The sequence below is a fragment of the Gopherus flavomarginatus genome, chromosome 5 (genome assembly GCF_025201925.1).
Source record: "Gopherus flavomarginatus isolate rGopFla2 chromosome 5, rGopFla2.mat.asm, whole genome shotgun sequence".
NCBI lineage: Eukaryota > Metazoa > Chordata > Testudines > Testudinidae > Gopherus > Gopherus flavomarginatus.
Window position 1 is genome coordinate 148332951 of NC_066621.1, and position 23034 is coordinate 148355984.

General features: G+C 46.4%; 3 protein-coding genes across 7 annotated transcripts in view; 2 read left to right on the forward strand and 1 right to left on the reverse strand.

Annotated features, from left to right (window-relative positions):
* Positions 1 to 3736, forward strand: part of LOC127050908 (coiled-coil domain-containing protein 175-like) — a 57412-nt gene extending 53676 nt beyond the window's left edge. Inside the window, exon 21 of one of the 2 annotated variants that reach the window (XM_050952575.1) lies at positions 3256 to 3736. The gene's annotated coding sequence lies outside the window, so the exon portion shown is untranslated. Of the gene's footprint in view, positions 1 to 74; positions 154 to 3255 lie in introns of those variants that run through there. The other variant, XM_050952573.1, reaches the window with a different exon arrangement.
* Positions 137 to 12857, reverse strand: JKAMP (JNK1/MAPK8 associated membrane protein). 4 transcript variants are annotated; one of them, XM_050952701.1, is made up of 7 exons: positions 12746 to 12857; positions 11492 to 11577; positions 6783 to 6937; positions 5412 to 5618; positions 3752 to 3933; positions 1350 to 1426; positions 137 to 706 (listed from the first exon to the last, which is right to left on the reverse strand). In XM_050952701.1, the coding sequence occupies exons 1-7, from the start codon at positions 12747 to 12749 to the stop codon at positions 488 to 490; spliced, it is 930 nt and encodes a 309-aa protein (XP_050808658.1). In that variant the 5' UTR covers positions 12750 to 12857; the 3' UTR covers positions 137 to 487. The 4 variants fall into 4 exon arrangements, with proteins under 4 accessions (XP_050808658.1, XP_050808657.1, XP_050808659.1 ...); XM_050952700.1 differs by having other exon boundaries at positions 11492 to 11583; XM_050952702.1 differs by lacking the exon at positions 12746 to 12857 and adding an exon at positions 12685 to 12703 and having other exon boundaries at positions 11492 to 11583.
* Positions 12858 to 13189: 332 nt separating this feature from the next.
* On the forward strand, positions 13190 to 21544 carry L3HYPDH (trans-L-3-hydroxyproline dehydratase). Its single transcript, XM_050952692.1, has 5 exons — positions 13190 to 13691; positions 15964 to 16133; positions 17189 to 17311; positions 18244 to 18381; positions 20990 to 21544. The coding sequence occupies exons 1-5, from the start codon at positions 13202 to 13204 to the stop codon at positions 21113 to 21115; spliced, it is 1047 nt and encodes a 348-aa protein (XP_050808649.1). The 5' UTR covers positions 13190 to 13201; the 3' UTR covers positions 21116 to 21544.
* The last annotated feature ends 1490 nt before the right edge of the window (positions 21545 to 23034 follow it).

Genomic DNA, 23034 nt, shown 5'->3' on the forward strand with positions numbered 1-23034 from the left:
GAGTTAAATGCTAGTACATAATTACATCTGCAATTTTAGACACTGAGTGTTCTCCACAAACTTCTTATTTTTAGGGAGACGGTAGTTCCAAGTGAGGGGGTGACAGAAGCCAGACACTTTACCAGAAAACCACAGCTCTATTTTGCTACTTTATTCAAACAGATGCTAATATACGGCATTATGAAATAAATAAATAAGGTACAAAAAACATATTACAAGGTATGTGCCACCAGTATTTATACATAGTGAAAAATGTATATAGATTAAGACATTATCCACTTTGATTTTTTACAAGCCCTTCATGAAGTTAGAGAAGCTAAGATTACATAGTCTTACTCTTAGATTCTATGCGATGTTTTACCCAGAAAATGTCTTGTACAGAATTGACAACTTTAGTCTAAGAAGAGCTGAAGGGCATAACAAGCACTGGAATTCTTTAATCCATATTACTGGGACAATTTCACTGGGGCGCTGGCACAAGTTACATTTAATGTCCATTTGCTCCTTCCGAAAGGATGCGCGAAGGTTCAGTGTACTTTGCAGTAAGTAAGTAAAAGAGGGCAGGTGCAGGTACCAAAGCCAACAGTGGTAGATCCTGGCCAAGTCTCTCCAGTTTGGAAATAGAGATGATTCCATAGGCGTGAAGTAACCAGTGGCTAGAAAGAACGACAAGCCTTTTCTTCCTGACAAGAAGATCTTTGAAAGACTTGTAAAAGAAAAAGTGTTGTTAATGTTTTCATACCTACATTGTATCTGACACTTAAGTGAGAGGTTGTGCACAGTGCAAGGGGAGGCACTATATATAAAATCTATTGGGCCTGAGAATGATGATTTGACTCTAGTCACTCTATATGATCTTTCCCTAGTCCTCCCTGGGAGAGGGAGTTGCATCAAGGATCCTCAGTTCATGCTAGTTTCCTTGAGCTGGACTCATATGCCAAAAATGAAAAAAAGCTTATTCCTAGAACAAGCACAAGAGTACAGACAAATACATGAGGAAAGGCAAGCTAGCAGTCTCCACTCAAGTCAGTATTCCAGAAGATATTGTAGCATGGGCCAGAGATATCTGATAATGCATTGACAAAGAGGGGAGGGATAACTCAGTGGTTTGAGCATAGTCCAGGGTTGTGAGTTCAATCCTTGAGAGGGCCATTTAGGGATCTGGGGCAAAAATCTGTCTGGGGATTGGTCCTGCTTTGAGTAGGGGGGTGGACTAGATGATCTCCTGAGGTCCCTTCCAACCCTGATATTCTAGAAGTGTTCCTCATCTTACTTCTCAGTCCACCCTTGAGCCTCTGCTGACAAAATTAAATTTTAAAATCTAGAACAGAAGAGACATATCTACCTACCTCTACTTCAGAAGCAGACATGTACACAGCCAGCGTAACCAAAGATAACACCAGTATAATATATGGGAATGCATAATCTAAAGGCAAACATTGCATGTATTAGGGGGAGGGAAACACACCACCACATTAAGTACATTTCAGCAGAAGACAGTAACTACTGCTATGGATGTAACTGTCCCACTGAATCAGTCCAGCCTACTTTAGCCCTTGGGTTTGAAATTTAACAATCGTGCATTACAGTATGAATGAGAGATAGACAAGCATGGAAGTTTACTTTTTGACCTTCTAGAGCAGTAATACTTAGATTGTGGCTCATGAGCCGCAAGTGGCTCTTTAATGTGTATCCTGCAGCTCATGATATTAAAACGCAGTGCGGTTTAATTATTAACCAATCAGGATGCTTCTACTAGGTGAACAACTTATTTGCTGTGAGAATAATTTATGTCCAAAAACTAAATATTTCCCCTGTCATTCACACTACTGTGGCTCTTTTGGGGAATGCTGATCACTAATTTGGGTCCTGAACCAGTGCAGTTTGAGCATCACTGGTCTAGAGGTTTCAAAATCCATCTCCGAGGCCCAGAGGATCATATTTCTACATAAGAATGGCCATACTAGGTCAGATTAATGATCCATCTAGCCCAGTATCCTGCCTTCCATTCATTCTCTCTAACGCATCTGGCACTGGACACTATCAGAACAGGGCAATTCATTGTGTGATACATCCCATGTTGTCTAGACCCAGCTTCTGGCAGTCAGAGGTTTACAGACACCCAGAGCGTGGGATTATGTCCCTGACCATGTTGGCTAACACCCCTCAATGGACCTATCCTCCCGACTTTATCTAATTCTTTTTTAAACTTAGTTATAGTTTTGACCTTCACCCCATCCCCCGCAACAAGTTCCACAGATTGCCTGTGAACTGTGTGAAGAAATGCTACCTTTTTTTTGTTTTAAACCTGCTGCCTATTAATTTCATTGGGTGACTTCTGGTTCTTGTGTTACGTGAAGGGGTAAATAATTCCTTATTCACTTTCTCCACATCATTCATGCTTTAATAGACCTCTCTCATACTATTTCTAATTAGGTACTGTACATTTTAACACGCATCACTGAAGTTTAATAACCCTTTAGCTCCCCCCTCCCCAGCTAAAGCACAAATGTGAATAGAAAAGTGGACAGAAGAGCACCCATAAGCGCTGGAATGGGAGCTTGCATGCTGAGTGACAGCATGGTGACATGCTACCTTCACATAGGAGCCCACACATTGTGCTTATAGCATAAGGCTGGGACTCGAGACAGGGGAGGGGGAAGGGCCTAAGAACAGCTAAATTTTCCAGTTTGCTTCCACCTCTTCTGAAACCAGAGTATTTCTGCTGGAAAAGATAGATTAAGTTAATACCACTAAGATGCAGCATAAGCTTCCAGTCCACACCCACCCCTTTGAGGGGTACAAGGCAAGGCACAGAACCATGTGCCCAGGAGGGAGGGAATAGCACATGAGGCAGCCTCTCCTCATGGATTCCTCAAGGTCTGGAAGCCACAAACCCCCTCTTCACGTCCCCTTAAAAAGGAGGAAGACAGTAAGCAAGTTTGAGGCAGTCCTCAGCTTCCCTGATCTCTTCCCCTGCAGCGGTCTACAGGTTTCACAAGAGCGCTCAATTTGGCTGTAAGTGAATGAGGGCTTGATTTTCAGATACATTGAGTGCATCTGACAACCAGGCTCTGCATTCTTCTATTGGCACAGGCAAGCAGCTTTTAGAATAATTTAGGACAACAATAATTTTCTCTTGAGCTGCTGACTGTGTTTGAGTGTTCTCTAGACTCCCATTGTCGCTGCTTTCCAAATGCATTCCTCAGCATTTGCTAATTCTTGCCTTGTATTTAAAATATTTCCTTCTGGAAGGCTAGATGTACAGAACTGCACTGAAGCTTGGAACAGCACTCCTACTATCTAGGGAGCGAGGCCAATGCTGCTTTGGGGAGGTCCGAAAGTCATCTGTGGTTTTAAAGGTATGTATGCAGGCAAATAGGTATCTTAGCTAGACGGACAGTACACATAACATACTGCCATGCTCTGCTAAGGCAGCTACGAGGTGATTGGCTAAGGAACCCTAGTTTTGATTTACAACACCAGCTCCATGATTTGTCAGTGTTTTCCTAAGAAGTGTGTGTGGGCAGAGGGGAGGGGGATGGGCTACTTCATGTAATAGATGGCTGTGTGGAGTAATTAATTTTATAATAGCACTGGGGGTGGATATTTAAACAAAGGTAATTTTGATGAATGTTTCTTTATACATTTAATGCAATAGCTTTAGTATAGCAAAGCAAAAAAGGACATACTTTGTCCACTGAGCAAGGTGGTGTTTTTGTTAAGGACACACATACACACAGACACTTACAGAGCAGGCCTCCTCCAACTGCTTGAAGTACAGTTAGAATAGGGAAGAAGTAAAGTGCTGCATAAATACTTTTAAATCGATCTGACTTTCCTAACCCACAGGCAATCTTCTTAACCAGGAGAGGTCGGAGCAGCATCATCAACACCAGACAGAAGGCATAGTATATAAATACAATGGTGTATCTGTAAAGGAAAAAATACTTACTATTTGCATTGCAGTAGTAACTACAGGCTTTAACAGGCCTAGGATGCCTCGTGTTAGGCACCCCCCCACACACACAAACACACAAAGCTTACAGTCTATACAGAGGGTGAGGGAAAAAAGTCGCACAGAGAGCTCAGCTGACTTGCCACAGGTCACACCAAAAGGCAGTGACAGAGGTGGGAGCAAACTGCAGGTTTCCTGACTCACAGTACAGCACTCTCTCTAGACCACTCCGCCTCCCAAGGGAAGTGGAAGCAACATGTAAGTTAGTTCTGAAAGGTTACCCAAATCTATAGCTGTTCCTTAATTCCATCCTGAAGTGTAATGAAGATACATCAAAGTTCACTGTTACAGATTCTCTGTACTCCTAAACCCTCATTAACAGTCTCCCTTGCGTGGCTGCTTGTTGACACATTCATTTAGGAGATGTTAAAAGGGACAGGTTGCTACTCTCCATTGTAAGATTACTTGAGTTCTTTGTGAAACTACCTAGGACATATGTATAATTCCCCCCAAAGAGCCTGCATGCTGCAATGTGCAAAAACGCTGCCAGTAAAGCTAGTCAGAGAGATTGTTGGCTTGCTGGTTTATTATGATTCACTATGCTGGTGCTTTAAAGAAGCAGCACAAAAGAGAAAGCTCAGTGAGTCACAAGACTTCAAAGGGGTTTTGATAGACCACTGGTCTGGGTTAGATAAGTCCTTTCACATTCTGCACCTTCAAAGAGGAATTTCTAAAGAAGTCATAGTCATTTAAACAGTTGTGAACAATTAACATTATAAGCAGAAGAAAGGAAAATTGACGCACTCTACTAGATGAAAGATTGACTTAGTGTTTGTGAAGGGTTGTGAATGTTCTGATTTTTTTCTTCAATTAGTGGCATATGGCTATATTTCAGAATAAGGATAGATTAAGCTGACCTCCGTGATCTATCCTCATTTCATCTAGAACAGCACTCAGTGTAAAGCTTTTCTATCTCTACCTCTGGCTGAAAGCTATACAAACTTTAGAATTTAAAGTATGTATTTCTACCAATACCTGGCAAAATTACTACTGTTCACCTATAATTAGTATAAGCTGCTGTTAGACAAGCAAATTCACAAATAAACTGAAGTCTAGACTACCACTAGGACCTTCCATTTCTCACACAAGGGCCAATAAAAGAATTAATAAGCACTTACAGCATTCCATTTTTAAAGTGCCATATAAACACAGCCCCCAATTCAAGACAACACTTAAGCATGTGCTTAAGTGCTTCTCTGGATAGGGATGCTCTCCTGAATCCAGGGCACATGAAGTACATTTTGGCAAGCAGATTTCCTTTCTTACAAGAATTACTAACTTAGCAGAATACGACCACATTTCAGGGTTAAAAGTACCATAACCCATCTTATAAATTCCTGAAATACATATGGTGAAATAGCACTTATAAAAAATACTCTGACTTTATACTCACAGAGGATAGACAGCTTCATGAGTACAGTGTACAGTTGTAATGTAATCAGGACTTGGGTTGTAAAGCATCGTATACCAGTCAGAAAGCATCACTACCTTGCAAGAACGGATATACAGAAAACCTACTGGATCACTCACTAGCAGTGTAACTATTGCTGCAACACTGCATTCGAATAAGGCAGTAAGATGCTGAAACAATGCACTGGAACTGTAGAGGGAGGAAGAAAAAGGTTCTTTAATACCACTTGATTATCGACAGGGAAAAAAATATCAAACGCTAAGTATAAAGACTCTTTCAATTCTAAACTGTCTATTGTGTTTAAATTCACTATGAAAGATAGGCCAAAGCCACAGTTATTACAACATGAAGACTGAAATAAGCATGACACTGAAAATAATCTTCTCTTATTTATCTGAGTCATACTATTTAGTGCACAAGTGTAGCTGTACTTCATCAAAACTTCCGAAACTAACATTCATACCACGTTTGTCTAGATAAAATATGCAAGGCAGGTGAGAGTTGTACAACTTCCTACAACACGGAAAGAATATTTTTTGTTCAGCAAAACTATATATTAAGTATTGCAACATTATAAAGCCCTGTGCCTTATTCACTGGCAAAGTGAGAACTAAGCACCATTCTTGATATCACCAAGGCATTCATTTCCAAGTTACCTATTTTTTATAAATGGTAGTTTTCATTTTCATAGTAACTTGCCACATATGTTTTTTAAATAAAAGGGCAAACATTTTAAATTAGATGCGTGAAACTCTGACTGGAGCTGAAAGCTCATGTTAAAATGACATATTTTAGTGGGTTGAGAGTTTATAGTATGAAACATTAAGTGTTTAGTATACTGTTTTCACACCACTTTGAACAGGCATTTGTAAAACATTTATACAGCATGAAGTTACAGGACACAGCCATGTTCTTTAATAAGGCTGTTATGAAGTGCATTCAAAACCTATGATACTACAGTAAAGGCTATGTCAGCATTATCACCTAAGTATCTTCTTGTCTGGGGTTAGAAAGGTGTAGTAATACTGTTTAGGCCAAAATCTGCCATAAGTGAGCGTTCCCTCCTACACCAGTGAGGATTCCTTCAATGCATTTCAAACAAGTAGTTGGGTATAGGGTATTTCCTGGGCACTGTGACCATCTGGGAGGAACTATGCCCCGGTAATTACTGCAGATCTAAAATGAAAATTAATAATTCCACAAGCACATGGTGTTCCCAGAAAATTAGCAGCCTGTGTATCTGCCTGCCCAATAGCATGACTCCTTTAGCACAACTCAATTTGCCTTCTCGTATGAATGATGCACATTTATGATGGGCCTTTTTGTTTTTAAATTAAATAAAAAGATTATTACCTCTTTTTCCCTGAATACCATTCAATGAAGAACCAGTGCAAAATCAACGGAAGCATGGCCATAAAGCCAAGGTATAGCCAGTCATAATGCCCTGGAGATCCTGTACACTCCCGACAGATTTTATCACCATCTGTTCGCTGTCCTCTCGGACAAACCTACAAAAACAGCACCACAAAACTGTATTTACAAGTGCCTGAAAACCCAATAACTGATTAACTGGACTCCCAACAAAACAATCAAAGGGAGTGTGTGAGCTGATAAATTTACCTAATTAAAAGGAGGTTCAATCCCTCAGCCCTCTGCTTGCCCCAATGTTCCCATCCCCTGTGCAAACTCGTCCCACTCTCATTCCATCCCTTACTCTCACTTTCATCTGGCTTGTTCCCCTCAAAGTACAAATGTGCTTTAGTCTCTCGCATGGTATAAAATCCCACCCATCTTTAACCCTGTTTGTTTCATTAACTACTGCCCCATCTCCCTTTCATCTCGAAGCTCATTGCATGCACTGTTTACCATTGCCTGGAGTTCTCCTCCTCCAATTCCATTCTAGACCCTCTCCAATCTAGCTACCACCCCTTGCACGCCACTGAAACTGCTCTCGCCAAAGTCTCTTATGACTTCTTCCTTAAAGCTCAAAACCAGTACTCATCCTCCTTGACCTGTCCGTCACTTAGTCAACTGTGCTCCTCTTGAAATCTTGTCCTTCCCTGGCATCCATGACTCTCTACTCTCTTGGTTCTCCTCCGAGCTTTCTAATGGCTCCTTCAGAGTATCCTCCCTCTCCCTCCAGCTTTGGGAGGGGGGATGTGGTTCCGCAGAGCTCTGTCCTTAGTCCCCTTTTCTTCTCTCTCTTTGCTATTGAGATTACCCAGAGGTAAGGCAAACACAAATTCAACTACCATCTCTGTACCAATGACTCACAGATCTACCTCTCAACTCCATGTCTCCATTCCAGATCAAACTCCTGTCCAAACTAAAATCTCAGCCTGTCTCTGAGATCTCCTTGTAGAGGTCTAGCCATCAAGCTCAACATGGCTATAACAGAGCTCAATCTTCTCCTCCAAGCTTCCCCTACCTACCTTCTCGATCACTAGGGAAAATGCCACCATCACACCTGGCACTCAAGCCCATAACCTAGATGTCCTCTTTGACTCAGACCTCTCTCTAGGTCAAATGTTTCCCAAACAGTGGATCCCAGGCACCTAGGGGCGGCTCCAGGCCCCAGCACGCCAAGTGCATGCTCGGGGCGGCAAGCCACGGGGGGCGCTCTGCCACCTTCAGCAGAGCTGCCCCTCCAGGCATCATGCAGGGAGGAGGGTTGAAGAATGAGCCCACACCTCACTCATCTCGCAGTGGTGGCTCCTGTCCCGCAGAGTCTGGGCCTGATCCAGGCATTGCAACCTCGTGCATGGGGTTGCAGCACCATTCAGGCTTGAAGGAGCAGCCAAGCCAAACTTGAGTGCTGTTGCAATCCCATGCACTAGGCTGCAGGGACCCAGGCCCAGCTCCACTGGACAGGAGCCACCACTGTAGGGTGAGTGCAGAGCAGGCTCTCTCTCCAGTGTCCCTCCGTTCCCCACTCTGGGGACTCCCCTCTGCACCACTGTTAGGGTTGCAGTGGTGGCATGGAAAGTGATGCTACAGGTGGTTGGTGCCCCATCAGCAGGGCAAGGAGGCAGCGAGGAATACTGGCGAATGATTTTTGGCTTCTCCCCTCCATGAATTTGGACCCTGGATGAGTCACAAAAAAAAGACAAAATGCATCTGGTGGGTCGCCTTAGTAAAAAGTTTGGGAACCACTCTAGGTCTTCACAGCGAGGCTGTGCCCCAAGTTTGCTGATTTTTTTTCCTACATAACATCTCTAAGATATGGCCCTTTCCGTCAATTCACATGATTAGAACACGTATCCAGGTCCCCATCATCTCATGTCTTGACTCCTGCAACATCTTTTTCTCTTGTCTTGACACAATGTCTTATACCCATTCAAAACGCTGCTGCTGCCATTAAGATTATTTCCCAAGCATGTCGTTTGACTATGTCACCCCTCTCTTTGCATCTCTTCCTTGGTTCCCCCTTCTCTATCACACCAAACATCAACTACTTGTGTTTCAAGGCCCCTCACAGCCTTTCCCCAGCTCTTTTTTGCTATCGAGATGTCTGCTCCCTCCTCTGATGGGCCTAAGATGTCAGCCTCCATCATCACCTTGGGAAATCTTAAAAGAACACCTACGTGCTTCCTCCCATGCTGCTCCTTATGCTTAGGAGCTCCCTGTAAACATCTTCCTTCAAATCTCTCCTTAAAAACTCTCCTTTACTGGGATATCTATAAAAAACTTGACAACAGTCAGGCCACTCGGTGTGCTAAGACCATTGATTAGCATGCTGATCAATGCTGCCTCAGTTTCCTTGCACTCCCGTCTGTTTGTCTGTATCAATCTGTTGTCACTTGTCTTATACTTAAGGCTATGATTTAGTCAGAGATCACTGATTCCGTTACTTCACCGGACCTCTGTGACTTTAGGAGGAGGCAGGACTGCGTGCCCCTGCCCTGCAACTGGGGCTAGCTGAAACCAGGAACCTGCAGCCCCAACCCTGCAGCTTCTGCCAGGGCCATGTGCCCTAGCCCCATGGCGTCCTGGGCTTGATGGAGGCTACAGCTGGGACTGCATGCCCCAGCCCTGCAGCGTCCCAGGCTTAGCAGGGGCTGCAGCCAGGGCTGTACACCCCTGCCCCACGGCATCCCAGGCTCAACGGAGGCTGCAGTGGGGGCTGCAGTTCTCACACCACTGTCCTGCAGCTGCAGCCAGCTCTGGAGTGGGGGCTGTGTGGCCCCCCATGGCTGCACCCCCACTGCGGCTGCTGGAGCCAGGGCTGTGCTCCCTGCCATGGCGGTGGACTCTACCTGTCAGTCCTCCCCCCATGGGATTCCAGTCCTCCCCCCTACCTAGCCCTGCCCCCTGGTTATTTTTAGTAATGTAATGGACAGCTGCAGCAGTACAGGAACCAGAAAACAGAGCTGTAAACGGGAGTTTCAGTGGGAGTTTGCAGGGAAGACCAAGAGAGCTAGAAAGAGGAATAGACAGGCTAGTGAAGGGAGTGGGTGGTGGTCTGCCAGTGTTCTGGCACCCACTGGGGGTTTGTTTTGCTATGGGTGGTGGTGGTTTGGTTTGTGTTTCCTGGACTGACAGGTTTTAGGTGGGAAGGCTATGACTGACACAGAGGCAGCAGTGGAAGACACAATGAAGATGACTGGATGTGGAAGCTGCGGCATGTACATGATCCTGGAGACGGTACCTGAAAAAAGTTTTGTCTGCATGAAGTGCCGCCTGATAGAGCTGATGGAAGAAAAGATCTGAGGATTGGAAATGCAGGTGGAAACTCTGGTTGAGTTTAGAAGGGGGCTCACGTGGCTGATGGAGCAAAGGCATGAGGAGGCTGAAGGGAAAAGTTCAGACTTGCAGATGGAAGCAGGACCAAAGAATTCTGAGGGGAGACTGCTGGGGGAGGAAAGTGGACAGTGGAAGCATGTGACTAAGAGAACCAGGGAGAGGAAAAGACAGGCCAGTGAAGGAGAAATAGAGCTCAGGTACAGGTTTGCAGAGCTGGAAAATGAAGGGGCACAGCAGGTGGTCACTGAAGGTGGGAGAGCAGGGAAGAGCAGCTAGTCCTATAGGAAGAAGGGAAGAGTCAATGGAGATAACACCAAACATGAGCCCCAGAGGATATGGGATGGATTGCGGAGGATTGCAAGGGACAATAGGAATCAAGAGGACTTGCAGCCAGAGGGAATAGGGGATCGACCGGAGAATTGCACCATCACTAGGAAAAGGCAGATATACGTGATTGTGGACTCCTTACTGAGTAGAACAGACAGGCCTGTAACTAGAGCTGATCCAGAGAACAGAAGGCAGAGGCCCTGGAGGTTTTTCACCTTCCTCTGCAGCGTGGGGCATGGGTCACTTGCTGAAGGATTCTCCACACCTTGAGGTCTTTAAACCACAATTTGAGGACTTCAATAGCTCAGATACAGGTTAGGGGGTTGTTACAGGAGTGTGTAGAGGAGTGAGATTCTGCGGCCTGCATTGTGCAAGAGATCAAACTAGATGATCATAATGGTCCCTTCTGACCTTAAAGTCTATGAGGTCACAGGCTCTGTGAAATTTTTATTGCCAGTGACCTGCTTGAGACTTTTACTAAAAATAACCGTGATAAAATTTTAGCCTTACTAATACTTAGATGGCAAACTCTTGGAGGCAGTCACTGTCTTTTTGGTCTGGTTTGTACAGCGCCTAGCACAATGGGGTCCTAGGCCATGACTAAGACTCCTATGCACCACAGAAATACAATCATCACCATCTAATGCAGCCTGAATTGTACACGACCTTTGTGCTCCAGATTCCAGCCTCATGCAACTTAGAGCATCAGCTTCAGCCTTGGAAATTCCCAACCAGGCACTGCCAGAGCACAATGCACCCCAGCTTCCCTCCCTCAGCACCCTCCAATCTCAAGGGAAATAAGGAAGGCATGGGAAAGGCATACTACCTGCTACGCCACCTTGGAATTCCCCTATCACAGGACTCCCATACAGATGGTTTAGACAATTTATGCCTCCTTTGTATGTGACACAGAAGAAAACACATCACAGGCCAAGATCAGGGCCTAGATCTCTTTCACAAATACAAGAGTCTTGTCGGAATTCAACACTTACCCCACACTCTCCATAGATTTCAGCTGACGCATTTATATATTGTACCGTTCTCCCACAATACAATCCAATGCAGGCTGGCTGGATATCTACAGCTTTTAAAAATACAAGAGTTGCAACACTGTAGTACATCACGTTACTAGAGATGCAACAACAAAGCAGGTGAAACAATTTGTTGCACTGTACTTAAGAAATGGAGTTCTAGGCTCAAACTAATCTCTGTGGTCCCAATTCTGCAAGGAGAATCACACAGCTGGACCCATGACCAGAGTCAGACCCTGATTTAGGTGGGGCTCTGCATAGGTGTCCACATTCGTGGTCCCCTGGGCAGGAGCGGGGCCCTTCAGCGGCTTCTCTGACGCAGGGAAGGTGTTGCAGAGTGGGATGTAGCAGAGGGTGCTGGACTGGGAGTCAGCAGCAAACTGGGCATCTCCACCTTTCCCCCCCTCCAGCTCCGAGGCATCCCCCTCCACACACACACACACCCCTTCCCCCCCTCCAGCTCCGAGGCATCCCCCTCCACACACACACACACCCCTTCCCCCCCTCCAGCTCCGAGGCATCCCCCTCCACACACACACACCCCTTCCCCCCCTCCAGCTCCGAGGCATCCCCCTCCACACACACACACCCCTTCCCCCCCTCCAGCTCCGAGGCATCCCCCTCCACACACACACACACCCCTTCCCCCCCCCTCCAGCTCCGAGGCATCCCCCTCCACACACACACACACCCCTTCCCCCCCCCTCCAGCGCCGAGGCATCCCCCTCCACACACACACACACCCCTTCCCCCCCCTCCAGCTCCGAGGCATCCCCCTCCACACACACACGCCCCTTCCCCCCCTCCAGCTCCGAGGCATCCCCCTCCACACACACACACGCCCCTTCTCCCCCTCCAGCGCCGAGGCATCCCCCTCCACACACACACACGCCCCTTCTCCCCCTCCAGCGCCGAGACATCCCCCTCCACACACACACACGCCCCTTCCCCCCCTCCAGCTCCGAGACATCCCCCTCCACACACACACACGCCCCTTCCCCCCCTCCAGCTCCGAGACATCCCCCTCCACACACACACACCCCTTCCCCCCCTCCAGCTCCCAGGCATCCCGCATCCCCCCCCAGCTCCAAGGGGAAGCTGCCTTGACCCCGGGACAGGGATCACTGCCCGGAGAGGAACGGGACGGAACAGACCCTCCCAACGCGGGGGAGGGGCCCCGGCCCAGTCACGGTCACCCCGGGGGGCTGCGCTCACCCATCTTGCCGCAGCAGGGCCCAACCCCGGATCGCTCCCCTAGCGCACCAACAACCGCTTCCGGGTTCCCGGGGTGGGGGGAGGCGGGACTCCACTCCGACCGTCTCCGTCACTTCCTCCTTCCGTCTCCTCAATGTGGCACTAGCGGGCTGACTCCGCCCCTCTTGGGGGCGGGGTTTCACAACCCCCTTCTCGCGTGTGGGTGCGGCCAGGATAGCCCCGCCTACCTGGAGGCGGATCCCCTTGCGAACTCTCGCCCGGTTGGGCGATGTTTCCCCGGCCCTCCCCAATGGGGGCCCGCTTTGTCGCACTCCCACCCTGATGGGCGTGGTTACTGCGCAAGCCCCACCCCTTTAGTTGATGACGTCACGGGACACCGCTTATTTGGGCGAGGCCAGCCTCGACCCGCCAGGCTCCATGGGTTCCGCCCCGCGTGGGCGTGGCCGCCTCGCTGTGATGGCGGCGCCCGGCTGGCTGCCGCCAGGCGCGCAGCTGGTGGTGCGCGTGGTGGACATGCACACGGGCGGGGAGCCGCTGCGCATCGTGCCGGACGGGCTGGAGCCGGGCCCCGCGGGCCCCACGCTGCTGGCCCGGCGGCGCCACATGGGCGCGGAGCTGGACCACGTGCGGCGGCTGCTGGTGCGCGAGCCGCGCGGGCACCGCGACATGTACGCGGCGGTGCTGGTGCCCAGCGAGCTGCCGGCCGCCCAGCTGGGCGCGCTCTTCCTGCACGGCCAGGGCTACAGCACCATGTGCGGCCACGCCGTGCTGGCGCTGGGCCGCTTCGCGCTGGACGGCGGCCTGGTGCCGGCGCCGCGCCGCCCCGAGACCGCGGTCACCATCCACTGCCCCTGCGGGCCCGTCACCGCCTTCGTGCCCTGGGACGGGCAGCGCAGCGGCAGCCGCGTCCGCTTCCACAGCGTGCCCGCCTTCGCCGCCGCCGCAGGTACCGGCCGGCGCCCGCCTGCCTGGGAGGAGACCCCTGGTGCCTGTCCCGGGGGGCGGGGAGCCCCTGTCTGTGTGACCCCCGAGAGCCTGGCCCCCTGTCTGTGAGCCCCCAGTAGTGGTGCGGGTGCCCCTTGTCCGTGTGATCCCCGAGCCCCCTTCGGTGGGGCCCCCATCCCGTGGGGAAGGGTGCCCCTGTTCTCACCCCCCTCGACTGTACGGCCCCCACGGCTGAGAGTGATGGCTGTGTGCATGACTTACACCGCTCAACCTGCTCTGGCTTTCCCCGTGTCTCCCCCAGGCTCTGGGTGTGAATGTGATGTAGCTCCACACCTTGGTCAGTGAGCGATGTGGGGCCCACGTGCCTTCACCTAGCCCCTTTCCACACACTGCAGAGGGGTCAGGAACAATGGGGGTGCTGAAAGCTATTGAACCCAATGGTAAACCCTGTATATGAGGGAAACCATTTGAAGCTGGGAGTGCTGCTGCACCCTTAGTTCCAGCACCTACGGAGGGCTGTTTCGGGTGCTTTGGTTCTCATGCAACCAGCTTCAAGCATGTGTGCTGGCCCCTTGACTTCGGAAGCAAGTTTCAGTGTCAAAGAGCGTGGCACAGCTCTGGCAGCCAACAGGCTTTCTGCACAAAGGATTGTAGTTTGTGCCCTGCATGTTGCTGCCCCTGAGACCATATTGGGCTGGCAGCCTTCAATTCTGAAAAACACAGTGCATCCTTATTTGTGGGAATCAGATTGGGTAGTTTAAGACTGTGTAAACATAGTAGTTTGAAGGAGGATGCTTGTCCAATATTGCAGCCTCTTGAACTGAGGGTAGTTAAGAAGATACCACTTACTGAGTATCAGAGGGGTAGCCTTGTTAGTCTGGATCTGTAAAAACAGCAAAGAGTCCTGTGGCACCTTATAGACTAACAGATGTATTGCAGCATGAACTTTCGTGTGAGAATAGCCATTTTGCATGCATCCGACGAAGTGAGTATTCTCCCACGGAAGCTCATTCTCCAATACGTCTGCTAGTCTATAAGGTGCCACAGGACTCTTTGCCACTTACTGAGATCACTCCAGAAAACAAAGGAATGATTTGTTTTTAACTTTGTACACTCCACTCATTAAGGGTGAGAAGGGGGCAGGCAGGTGAATGTTTTGGTCTAAAGAGGGGGATTTTAATGAAGTCTGTACTTACTTTTGACTCCACAGAAGAATAGACCTAACTGTGGATCTGCCCGATGTTGAAATTGGTGCCCAGGTCGAGAGGATGAAGAACTCTGCTTTGTAGGGCTCTGTGCAGATGGGCTACCTAATGTTTCTGAGAACCTTTATTAAGTAACCAAAGAGCAGAACTTCGGCTAGATTAGAGACTTCACAATACCTGCGATATTTTAGGATGATATGCTATCCCAAATTTGTGTCTTCACTATTGCATAACCATATTCCGCTTCTGTAAGTACACTAGGAGTCACCCACACTCTTCAGTCTGATGGTTTCCTGCATTTTGCCTTTTCATTTTGCTACTGCATTAATTCCTTTAGCTGTTCCGCTTTCTGCCCTCCAGCATCCTTTCCTTTCCAAGACTCCTTGTACCCATTTTATAGCTGCATCTAATAATCTAGTCTACTCACTGCCATTTATTTTTTTGGTTTGAGTATTTTAATTTTTCTAATGATTGAAACTCATGACATGATTTCTAGCATCGTGTTCCTTGACTTTCCTGTAGAGTTCTGTGCCACTCTTGCTTTAGCACCTAGCTTTATATCTCACTTCAAAGTAAATCTGACACTATAATTAAGCTGACTTACCCTACTGTGTGTGTTAGAATCCTGCTGAATTGATAGAATCGGATTGCATTGTTTTTCATTAATAAGCATGAGATAAATGGTCTAAAAAAAAAATCTGATACTTCTAGTTTAGAAAGTACAGTCTGTATAGTTGGACAAATTGTTCCTTGATTTAGAACCCAATCTGACCTGTGGATTTTAGCAGGAGAGTTTTTTCCATTGACTTTAACGGAAGTTGGATCAGGCTCTTATAAGACTTAGCACTTACCTCTCTTTATCCTTTGATGTCAAAGTGCTACAAAAAATTATCTTTGTTACTCTGCTAACAGTTGCATTAAAATGAGCAACATTGCACTGGGGTGTGAATTAGTACACTATTTGGTTTCCCATGTTGGGGGGTTGAGGGGTGGACCGGGGAGATAATGTTACCCATCTATGTTCATGCACATTCTATTTGCTTTCCCTCCCTCTCCTTTTCTGTTTAGATGTGACAGTTGATGTTCCTGGGCATGGGAAGGTGGTGGTCGATATTGGATATGGCGGTGCTTTCTATGCCTTTCTCAGTGCTGAGAGGTTGGGATTAGATGTTTGTTCTTCAAAGACTCAGGATCTTGCAGATGCAGCAAGTACAGTAACAGAAGCAGTAAAGAGACAGGTATAGCAGGATTCCAACATACCCCAAATACTTTTCTAACAAAGCAGTAGTACTGCAGGGTTTTTCTTACTTAGGAGACTATTCATGACATTGTTTTACATTCCAGGTATAGCATTCCAGCAAAGAGTAAATATCATAATCTACTTTCTCAGGTGTTTGTGGGTGTGACCGTTCTTGCCCTGTTTATGTAGTTTTACAGTTTAGTTAGGGCTTGTACACTTTTGCGCTTACTTCAGTATAATTTAAGTTGCTCGGGGGTGTGAAAAAGCTGCCGACACAGCTACCGCTGCTGGGGAAGATGGAGTAATTATGCCAACAGGAGGAACTGTCTTCTGCTGGCATAGAGTGTCTTCATTAGCAGCTACAGTGGCACAGCTGTATCGGTACAGCTGCCCCACTGTAGCCATTCTAGTGTAGACCAGCCCTAATCCAAATTCAGAGCCACGGCTGAGGACTCTGGGGTTACTGTTGCCAGTCTACTATACTGTCGTGCCTTCTGCATGATTGATCTTACTAAAAAGTGTAATATTAGCATATTTTTAGTTTTGAATTTTGTATTTATATATTCTTAATGACTTCAGGAGCACCAGAATGTCTACTGTAGGCTGCTTAAATGTCTGTCTTGTTTATGCGTGTCCACCTCTCACTCACCGCACACATCCCTGTACAGCCCCAGGCAACAACAACACACTGATGGTTTGTAGTCAAGCAAACGTTAGACCTGAAAAATGCATCTTGAACAGAGCTTAGGAAATCAGTGAAGCCGAGTCTTGAAGAAATAGCTGAGGGTTTGAGTTGCACACAGGAAATTCCACAGTTCCCCAATATCTGTAGTCTTAAGTGAACACAAGATAAAGAAGTTGCTGTCCTCACTAATGAGCATCAGTTTGTTACCTGTGGGGTAGAAGTAAATGTGCCCAAGAGTAGTTAGGCTGGTACATTTATACTTGTGTGTGCCCAGCTTTTTGTCATCTTGTAAAAATCTTACTGCAATTTAGTTGAAAATATTTGATTATTGTATGTGTCTGTATATCCATTCTGTGTGTTGTTCCTAGTTTAAACTTCATCACCCTGACAACGAAGAGCTTGCTTTCCTCTATGGTACTATATTAACAGATGGAAAAGATGCATTTAGTGACGAACCAACAACCAACATCTGTGTGTTTGCAGATGCACAGGTATGAAAACATGCTACTTTAAGGGATACAAGATACGTAATCCCTGGTCTGGGTATCTATTAAGAATGAGTTAAATTGAGCTGCTGCTTCTCTCGCTATGCTGCAAAGGCATTGTCTTTGAAGTGTTGTCTGTTCCTTAACCGTAAATTATTTCACTATAGAATGAAAGCAGGTAAATACTTCTGCAAACGTGAGAGAGGCTTTCACTAAGGATTAAACATGAGTTTGGTAGGAAGGACTCTCCCAGCTGTCACATGGGAATGATCCAGAGCAGTGCTTCTCAAAGTCAGGCTGCTGCTTGTTCAGGGAAAGCCCCTGGCAGGCCAGGCTGGTTTGTTTACCTGCTGTGTCCATAGATTCACCCGATCACAGCTCCCACTGGCTGCCATTCGCTGCTCCAGGCCAATGGGGGCTGCAGGAAGCAGCCCGGGCCGAGAGATGTGCTGGCTGCTACTTCGTGCAGCTCCCATTGGCCTGGAGCAGCGAACCGCGGCCAGTGGGAGCCATGATCGGCCGAACCTGCGGATGCGGCAGGTAAACAAACGAGCCTGGCCTGCCAGGGGCTTTCCCTGAACAAGCTGCGGACCGACTTTGAGAAGCATTGATGAGAGAATTTAGTTCTAGATTCTGTTAGTGATTATCTGCAAGTGTTACAGACCTGAAAGTAACATGAAGTTTTAATACTTGAGTAGTAATTATGAATATTGTCAAACTAGGATCCCTCACTCCTAGTATTTTGCCAAACAGAATCAGTCTAAAAGTACCAGAACCCACTTCGTTTTTGTTCTTCTCTCACCCTGTCTATTTGCAGAACCCCAGAGCTAGGAAATGTCTGTAATGATATGGACTGTAGTGGGCGGGGGGAGGGGAGTGTCTCCTTTTATGGTAAAAGATAAAAGGTTCATTAGTTTATTTTTATTTTTTTAAATTAGGTCGACAGAAGTCCTACAGGCTCAGGAGTAACTGCGCGCATTGCCTTACAATACCATAAGGGTCTCATCCAGCTGAACCAGACCAGAACCTTTAGAAGCAGCACAACTGGTTCCTTATTCACTGGGAAAGCCGTGAAGGCAAGCAGCAAACCTCTTCTTTTCTGTGTATTTTTCAGGTGTTTTTTGTGAATTTTGTACTCGTGCCAGTGAGGGAACTAACAGCACAGGCTTAAACCAGTCATAGTGCATCTACAAACAGTTCTGCCACTATAGTCACTTGATCTGTAGCATCCCCTATCGGTTCAGTCCTGGGCCTGTTTTGAGCAGAGATTGCAAGTCTTGACAAATTGTGTAGGAGAGCAGTGTGTTCTGGATAAATGGGGATGAAGATTCACCTGATGCAGTAATCTTTCCATTGTGATCACAGGCTGTACAGAAAGGAATAAACAGTATGGTGATTAAATTCACGGATGATAGAAAATTGGAAGGAGCTGAGGATGGGTGAATAATTCAGAGACCTAAAATAATTAGGAACATTGGCAAAAAGTAATACAGATGGGGGGTGGGAAATAATCCAAAACAGACATGAAGTGTGACAAATCAAAGAAGTGGTACTGCTGAAAGAGACTTGGGGGTCACCGCCAACACCAGATCAGAGATGAGCTTGAAGGGAAAATCAGGGGAAAGTGTGCAGTTTTGCGCAGTATATACAAAGGCTTCTCATCAGAGCAGGGCAATATTTGTATGGCTTTAATATAGTTACAGCTGAAAGATTTCCACACTGGAAGGAGTTGAGTGAAGAGCACCAGCAATGTGGGCCGGTGGGTCTGATTTACAGAGAAGATGGGTTCAGTTGAATGACAAGTCAGGAGAGACATAAGAGGCTGCATACACTGGAAGAAGGCAAATGGGATGAACTTGGGATGGGAAAGCTCGTGAATATCAGAAACATTTTCCCAACAGCTATTGGGCTAGGAGAAGGAAGGAGCCATATGTCTGAGGCAGACCTGCCACAGGTAACTGCTGTTTCATTTCAAGTGCAAAACTATTGATTAACTAAACCAATAAGCAAACCCCATGGTCTTAGGCCATGTCTACACTACCACCTGTGTCGGTAAAACTTATGTCGTTCAGGGGGCTGAAAAAAAACACATGGCTGAGAGACTAAGTTTTGCCAGCACAAGTGGTGCTGTGCACAGGGGGTGGGATAGCTCAGTGGTTTGCACATTGGCCTGCCAGACCCAGGGTTGTGAGTTCAGTCCTTGAGGGGGGCCACTTGGGATCTGGGGCAAAATCAATACTTGTCTTGCTAGTGAAGGCAGGGGGCTGGGCTCGATGACCTTTCAGGGTCCCTTCCAGCTCTAGGAGATAGGTATCTCTCTCTCTCCTCTGTGTGTGTGTGTGTGTATATGTGTGTGTGTGTGTATATATATATATATATATATAATGTCGGCGGGAGAGCTTCTCCTACTGCTGCTCATTGGGATGGTTTAATTATGTCAACGGGAGTGCTCTCCCCATCATCCTAGAGCAGTTACACAAGAGATCTTACAGCGACGCAGCTGCATGGGTGCCAGTGTAAGGTCTCTGGTGTAAACACAGCCTTAAACTGTGATTTCTGTTCATGCGGCAATAGTGGAGCCTTTCCTTAACTTGCCATGACTTCCTGGAGCTCCCAGCAGAAGTCGTCATAGGCTACTATTTCAAGTCTTTTATACAACAGCTATACCCTTCTTGCCTGTTAGCTGATGGCTCAGGCCAAACTAGTTTGGCCTGTGCCAAACAGAAGCCATTATCAAAGTGTGGCTTGGTAAGGCCTGGTCTACTCTTAAAAGATAGATTGACATAGCTAGTCAGTCAGAGGTGTGAAAAAACATACTCCTGACTGATGTAGCTCTGCTGACCTCTGACCTCCAATGTAGGTGGGTTATATCTGCGAGTGACTCTAAGTAAACAAAAGCCCTGTGACTGTAACTGCAATTGGTCAGAGCTGAGGGACACCCAGAGAAGCAATGCCATTAGTGACACAATTTTATTGTACTTAGCTACCTACAGTAACTCCTTGCTTAATGTTGTAGATATGTTCCTGAAAAATGCAACTTTAAGCAAAACAGTGTTAAGCTAATCCAGTTTCCCCATAAGAATTGCTGGAAATAATGGGGATGGGGTTAAGTCTTTTAGTGAAATTTTTTTTCGCCAAAAGACCTGTATATACACACACCGAGTATACGTTTTAAACAAACAATTTAATACTGTACACAGCAATGATGATTGTGAAGCTTGGTTGGAGTGGTGGAGGAAGAGGGTGGGATATTTTCCCAGGGAACGCCTTGCTGCTAAATGATGAACTAGCAATTGAGTGAGCCCTCAAGGGTCAACACATTGCTGTTAATGTAGCCTCACACTCTTCAAGGCAGCACGAATGGAGGAAGGAGACACAGCATAACAGAGAGAGAGAGATGCACACTGTGTGCAAGAGAGATGTGCATTGCCCCTTTTAAGTATGCTGACCCCACTCTTAAGTACACTGCCTTTTTAAGTAGATCAGCAAGTTGAGACAGCAGCTGCTGCTGCCAGCAAGCTGTTGTGTCCCATCCTCCCCCTCCACCCTGTTCTATGGAAATGGGGTTCAGGAGCAGGGGGAGGGGAGCACCCTGACATTAGCACCCTTCTTCCCTCCCCCACCCTCTCCTCCTTTCCCCCACCCCCCAATTCAGTTTAAAATCTAAACCTTTTCTCTTCTCAGGAAGCAAAGTGTGGTGACTATAACGCTGTTGTAGTAGAAGTCTCAGGAGAAGCCTTTTATACTGGAACAGCAACCTTTGTTGTTGAAGAGGAGGACCCACTGAAATATGGATTTTCTCTAAAGTGACCTTTGCCATCATTCAATTGCCAGCTTTTAAATAGTAACCAATGATCTTTGTAATCTGTAGGGGGGAAATATAAATACACCATACTTACTTAGCTCATATTTTCCTAATAGACTGCTGCATCTATGCATGGTTAAAAACAGATTCATTTAAATATCAGAGAGCAGAGCTAAAAAACTTTCCTGGCATCATGATTACTAGTGTTACAAATAAAGATCACAGGCCACATTATTCTGTAGTGATTAGCATGTGTTATACAAGTCTGGGTCTGTTTGAAACTGCATTTACAATTATATTTCAAATGCTAGACAGTAAACAAAGCTTAGCTTGAAGGAGCAATTTCAAATGTAAGTGCCTCTTGTAAAGACATTATGTACTTTAAACTCTGCTTCAGTGCAAGAATTCTATTAAAATGCAGTATTCTGACCTCACATTTTTCTTGTTTTAATTCTTGTAACATGGCCTCAGTCACTGATCTTAAGTGTTTCGCAGTCATTGTTTTGGCTTATCTGCCCTGACATGGTAGTTAAAGTGAAATGACGAAAACCTGTCTGGCCATGCTGCTTCCTGGCTCAGATCTCTTTAAAAAATACCAGAGCTGAAATTGTCTTTCCTGTGCTACAAACATTACTCATCAGCGGGTACTTCCACTGACCTCCTGCCTCAGGTCACTTCGTATCCAGGCTCCTGGTCATGACCAACAAGGGGCTACCATGCCTCTGCTCCTTTCCATATTCTTGACATTGTGCCTTTTGATATGCTGCCCTCTGCACCTGGAGTAGGCTGGGTCATACTTTACAAATACTTTCGTCCTTCCAACCCTTTAGCCTCCATTTCTTCAAATATAATCCCTCCTTCTCGATAATTCCCATGCTATCTCCAGATAGGTAGTCCAGTGTCCTCTTTGTTTCAGATAACAAATTAGTTGGGGCAGAGAATGTGTCTATATGGGCTAAATCCTAATCCCAAAGAAGTCAACAGTAAAAATCTGACTTTAATAGCACCAAGATTGGGACCTGTGTTTGTAAAGTGCTGTGTGTGTTTGTAGCACTACATAAATCAATATGCAATCCATTGTTGTGGTTGGATGAAGTGCTAAATAGTAAATAATGCCTTTCACTTGCATAGCTAGACTGGTCATAGTCTACTGCAAGCTAAGTCTAAATTGTGAGCCTGGATTCTGCAGACTGGAAAAAATGTTGGCAGCCTGACTTAAAAATGCTAGTAAATATGATGAATTGGTACACTCAGTACCCTAGTGCCAGATGAACTCATTTTATACTGGCCCATACATTCAGATTTTATATTGACAATGCACATCTGCACTGTAGAAGTTGGCTGGGGAAGCTGGTGGCTTGTGCAGCTAGTTGAGACAGGAAACAGTTTGGTAGCTAGGAAGGTAGTTTGGAGTCCTGGAATAAGTACTTTAACTAAACTTTATGTTGAAACTGTTACCTATTAAACTGATGCTGAAATCTATAAGTGATTATAAGAGGTGTAACATGCACTGAGATAAACTCGGAGGGTGAACTACCTCAGTTTTCTTTCAGGACACCTGCAGATTCAGGAAAGCAACACAAACATCATTTTGCTCTGACGTGTTTTCAATGTTGTCTGCAAAACTGCAAGGACTGGATATGTTTCTCATCCATTTCATCTTGCCTTTTAAAACCACAAGTGTTATAAAACTCAGTTTTCATAAGACCAAAGTCTGAGTCATTCAATGTATGCAGGATTGTTTAAGTTAGCATCTTTAGGGGGGATTATATATTTTAATTGCTGCTATGCGATGTGTGTGTGTGTATACATGGAAAAAATACTAAGAGAATGAGGCTTTGTCTGTGGGAAATCAATTCAATATAACATAAGGTGTGAATTTAAACTTCTGTAGTTACGAGTATCACCCCCTTGTGGATGCTCT

Coding starts and splice junctions, on each gene's coding strand:
- JKAMP (XM_050952699.1), bottom strand. CDS start 11,620: ATGTACTACAGTGTTGCAACTCTTGTATTTTTAAAAGCTGTAGATATC. Junction 6,938..11,491: donor AAATCTATGGAGAGTGTGGG/GTAAGTGTTGAA, acceptor CTGTTTTTGTAG/GTTTGTCCGAGAGGACAGCG. Junction 3,934..5,411: donor CATGAAGCTGTCTATCCTCT/GTGAGTATAAAG, acceptor TTTCCTTTACAG/ATACACCATTGTATTTATAT.
- L3HYPDH (XM_050952692.1), top strand. CDS start 13,202: ATGGCGGCGCCCGGCTGGCTGCCGCCAGGCGCGCAGCTGGTGGTGCGC. Junction 16,134..17,188: donor CAGAAGCAGTAAAGAGACAG/GTATAGCAGGAT, acceptor TGTTGTTCCTAG/TTTAAACTTCATCACCCTGA. Junction 17,312..18,243: donor GTGTGTTTGCAGATGCACAG/GTATGAAAACAT, acceptor TTTTTAAATTAG/GTCGACAGAAGTCCTACAGG.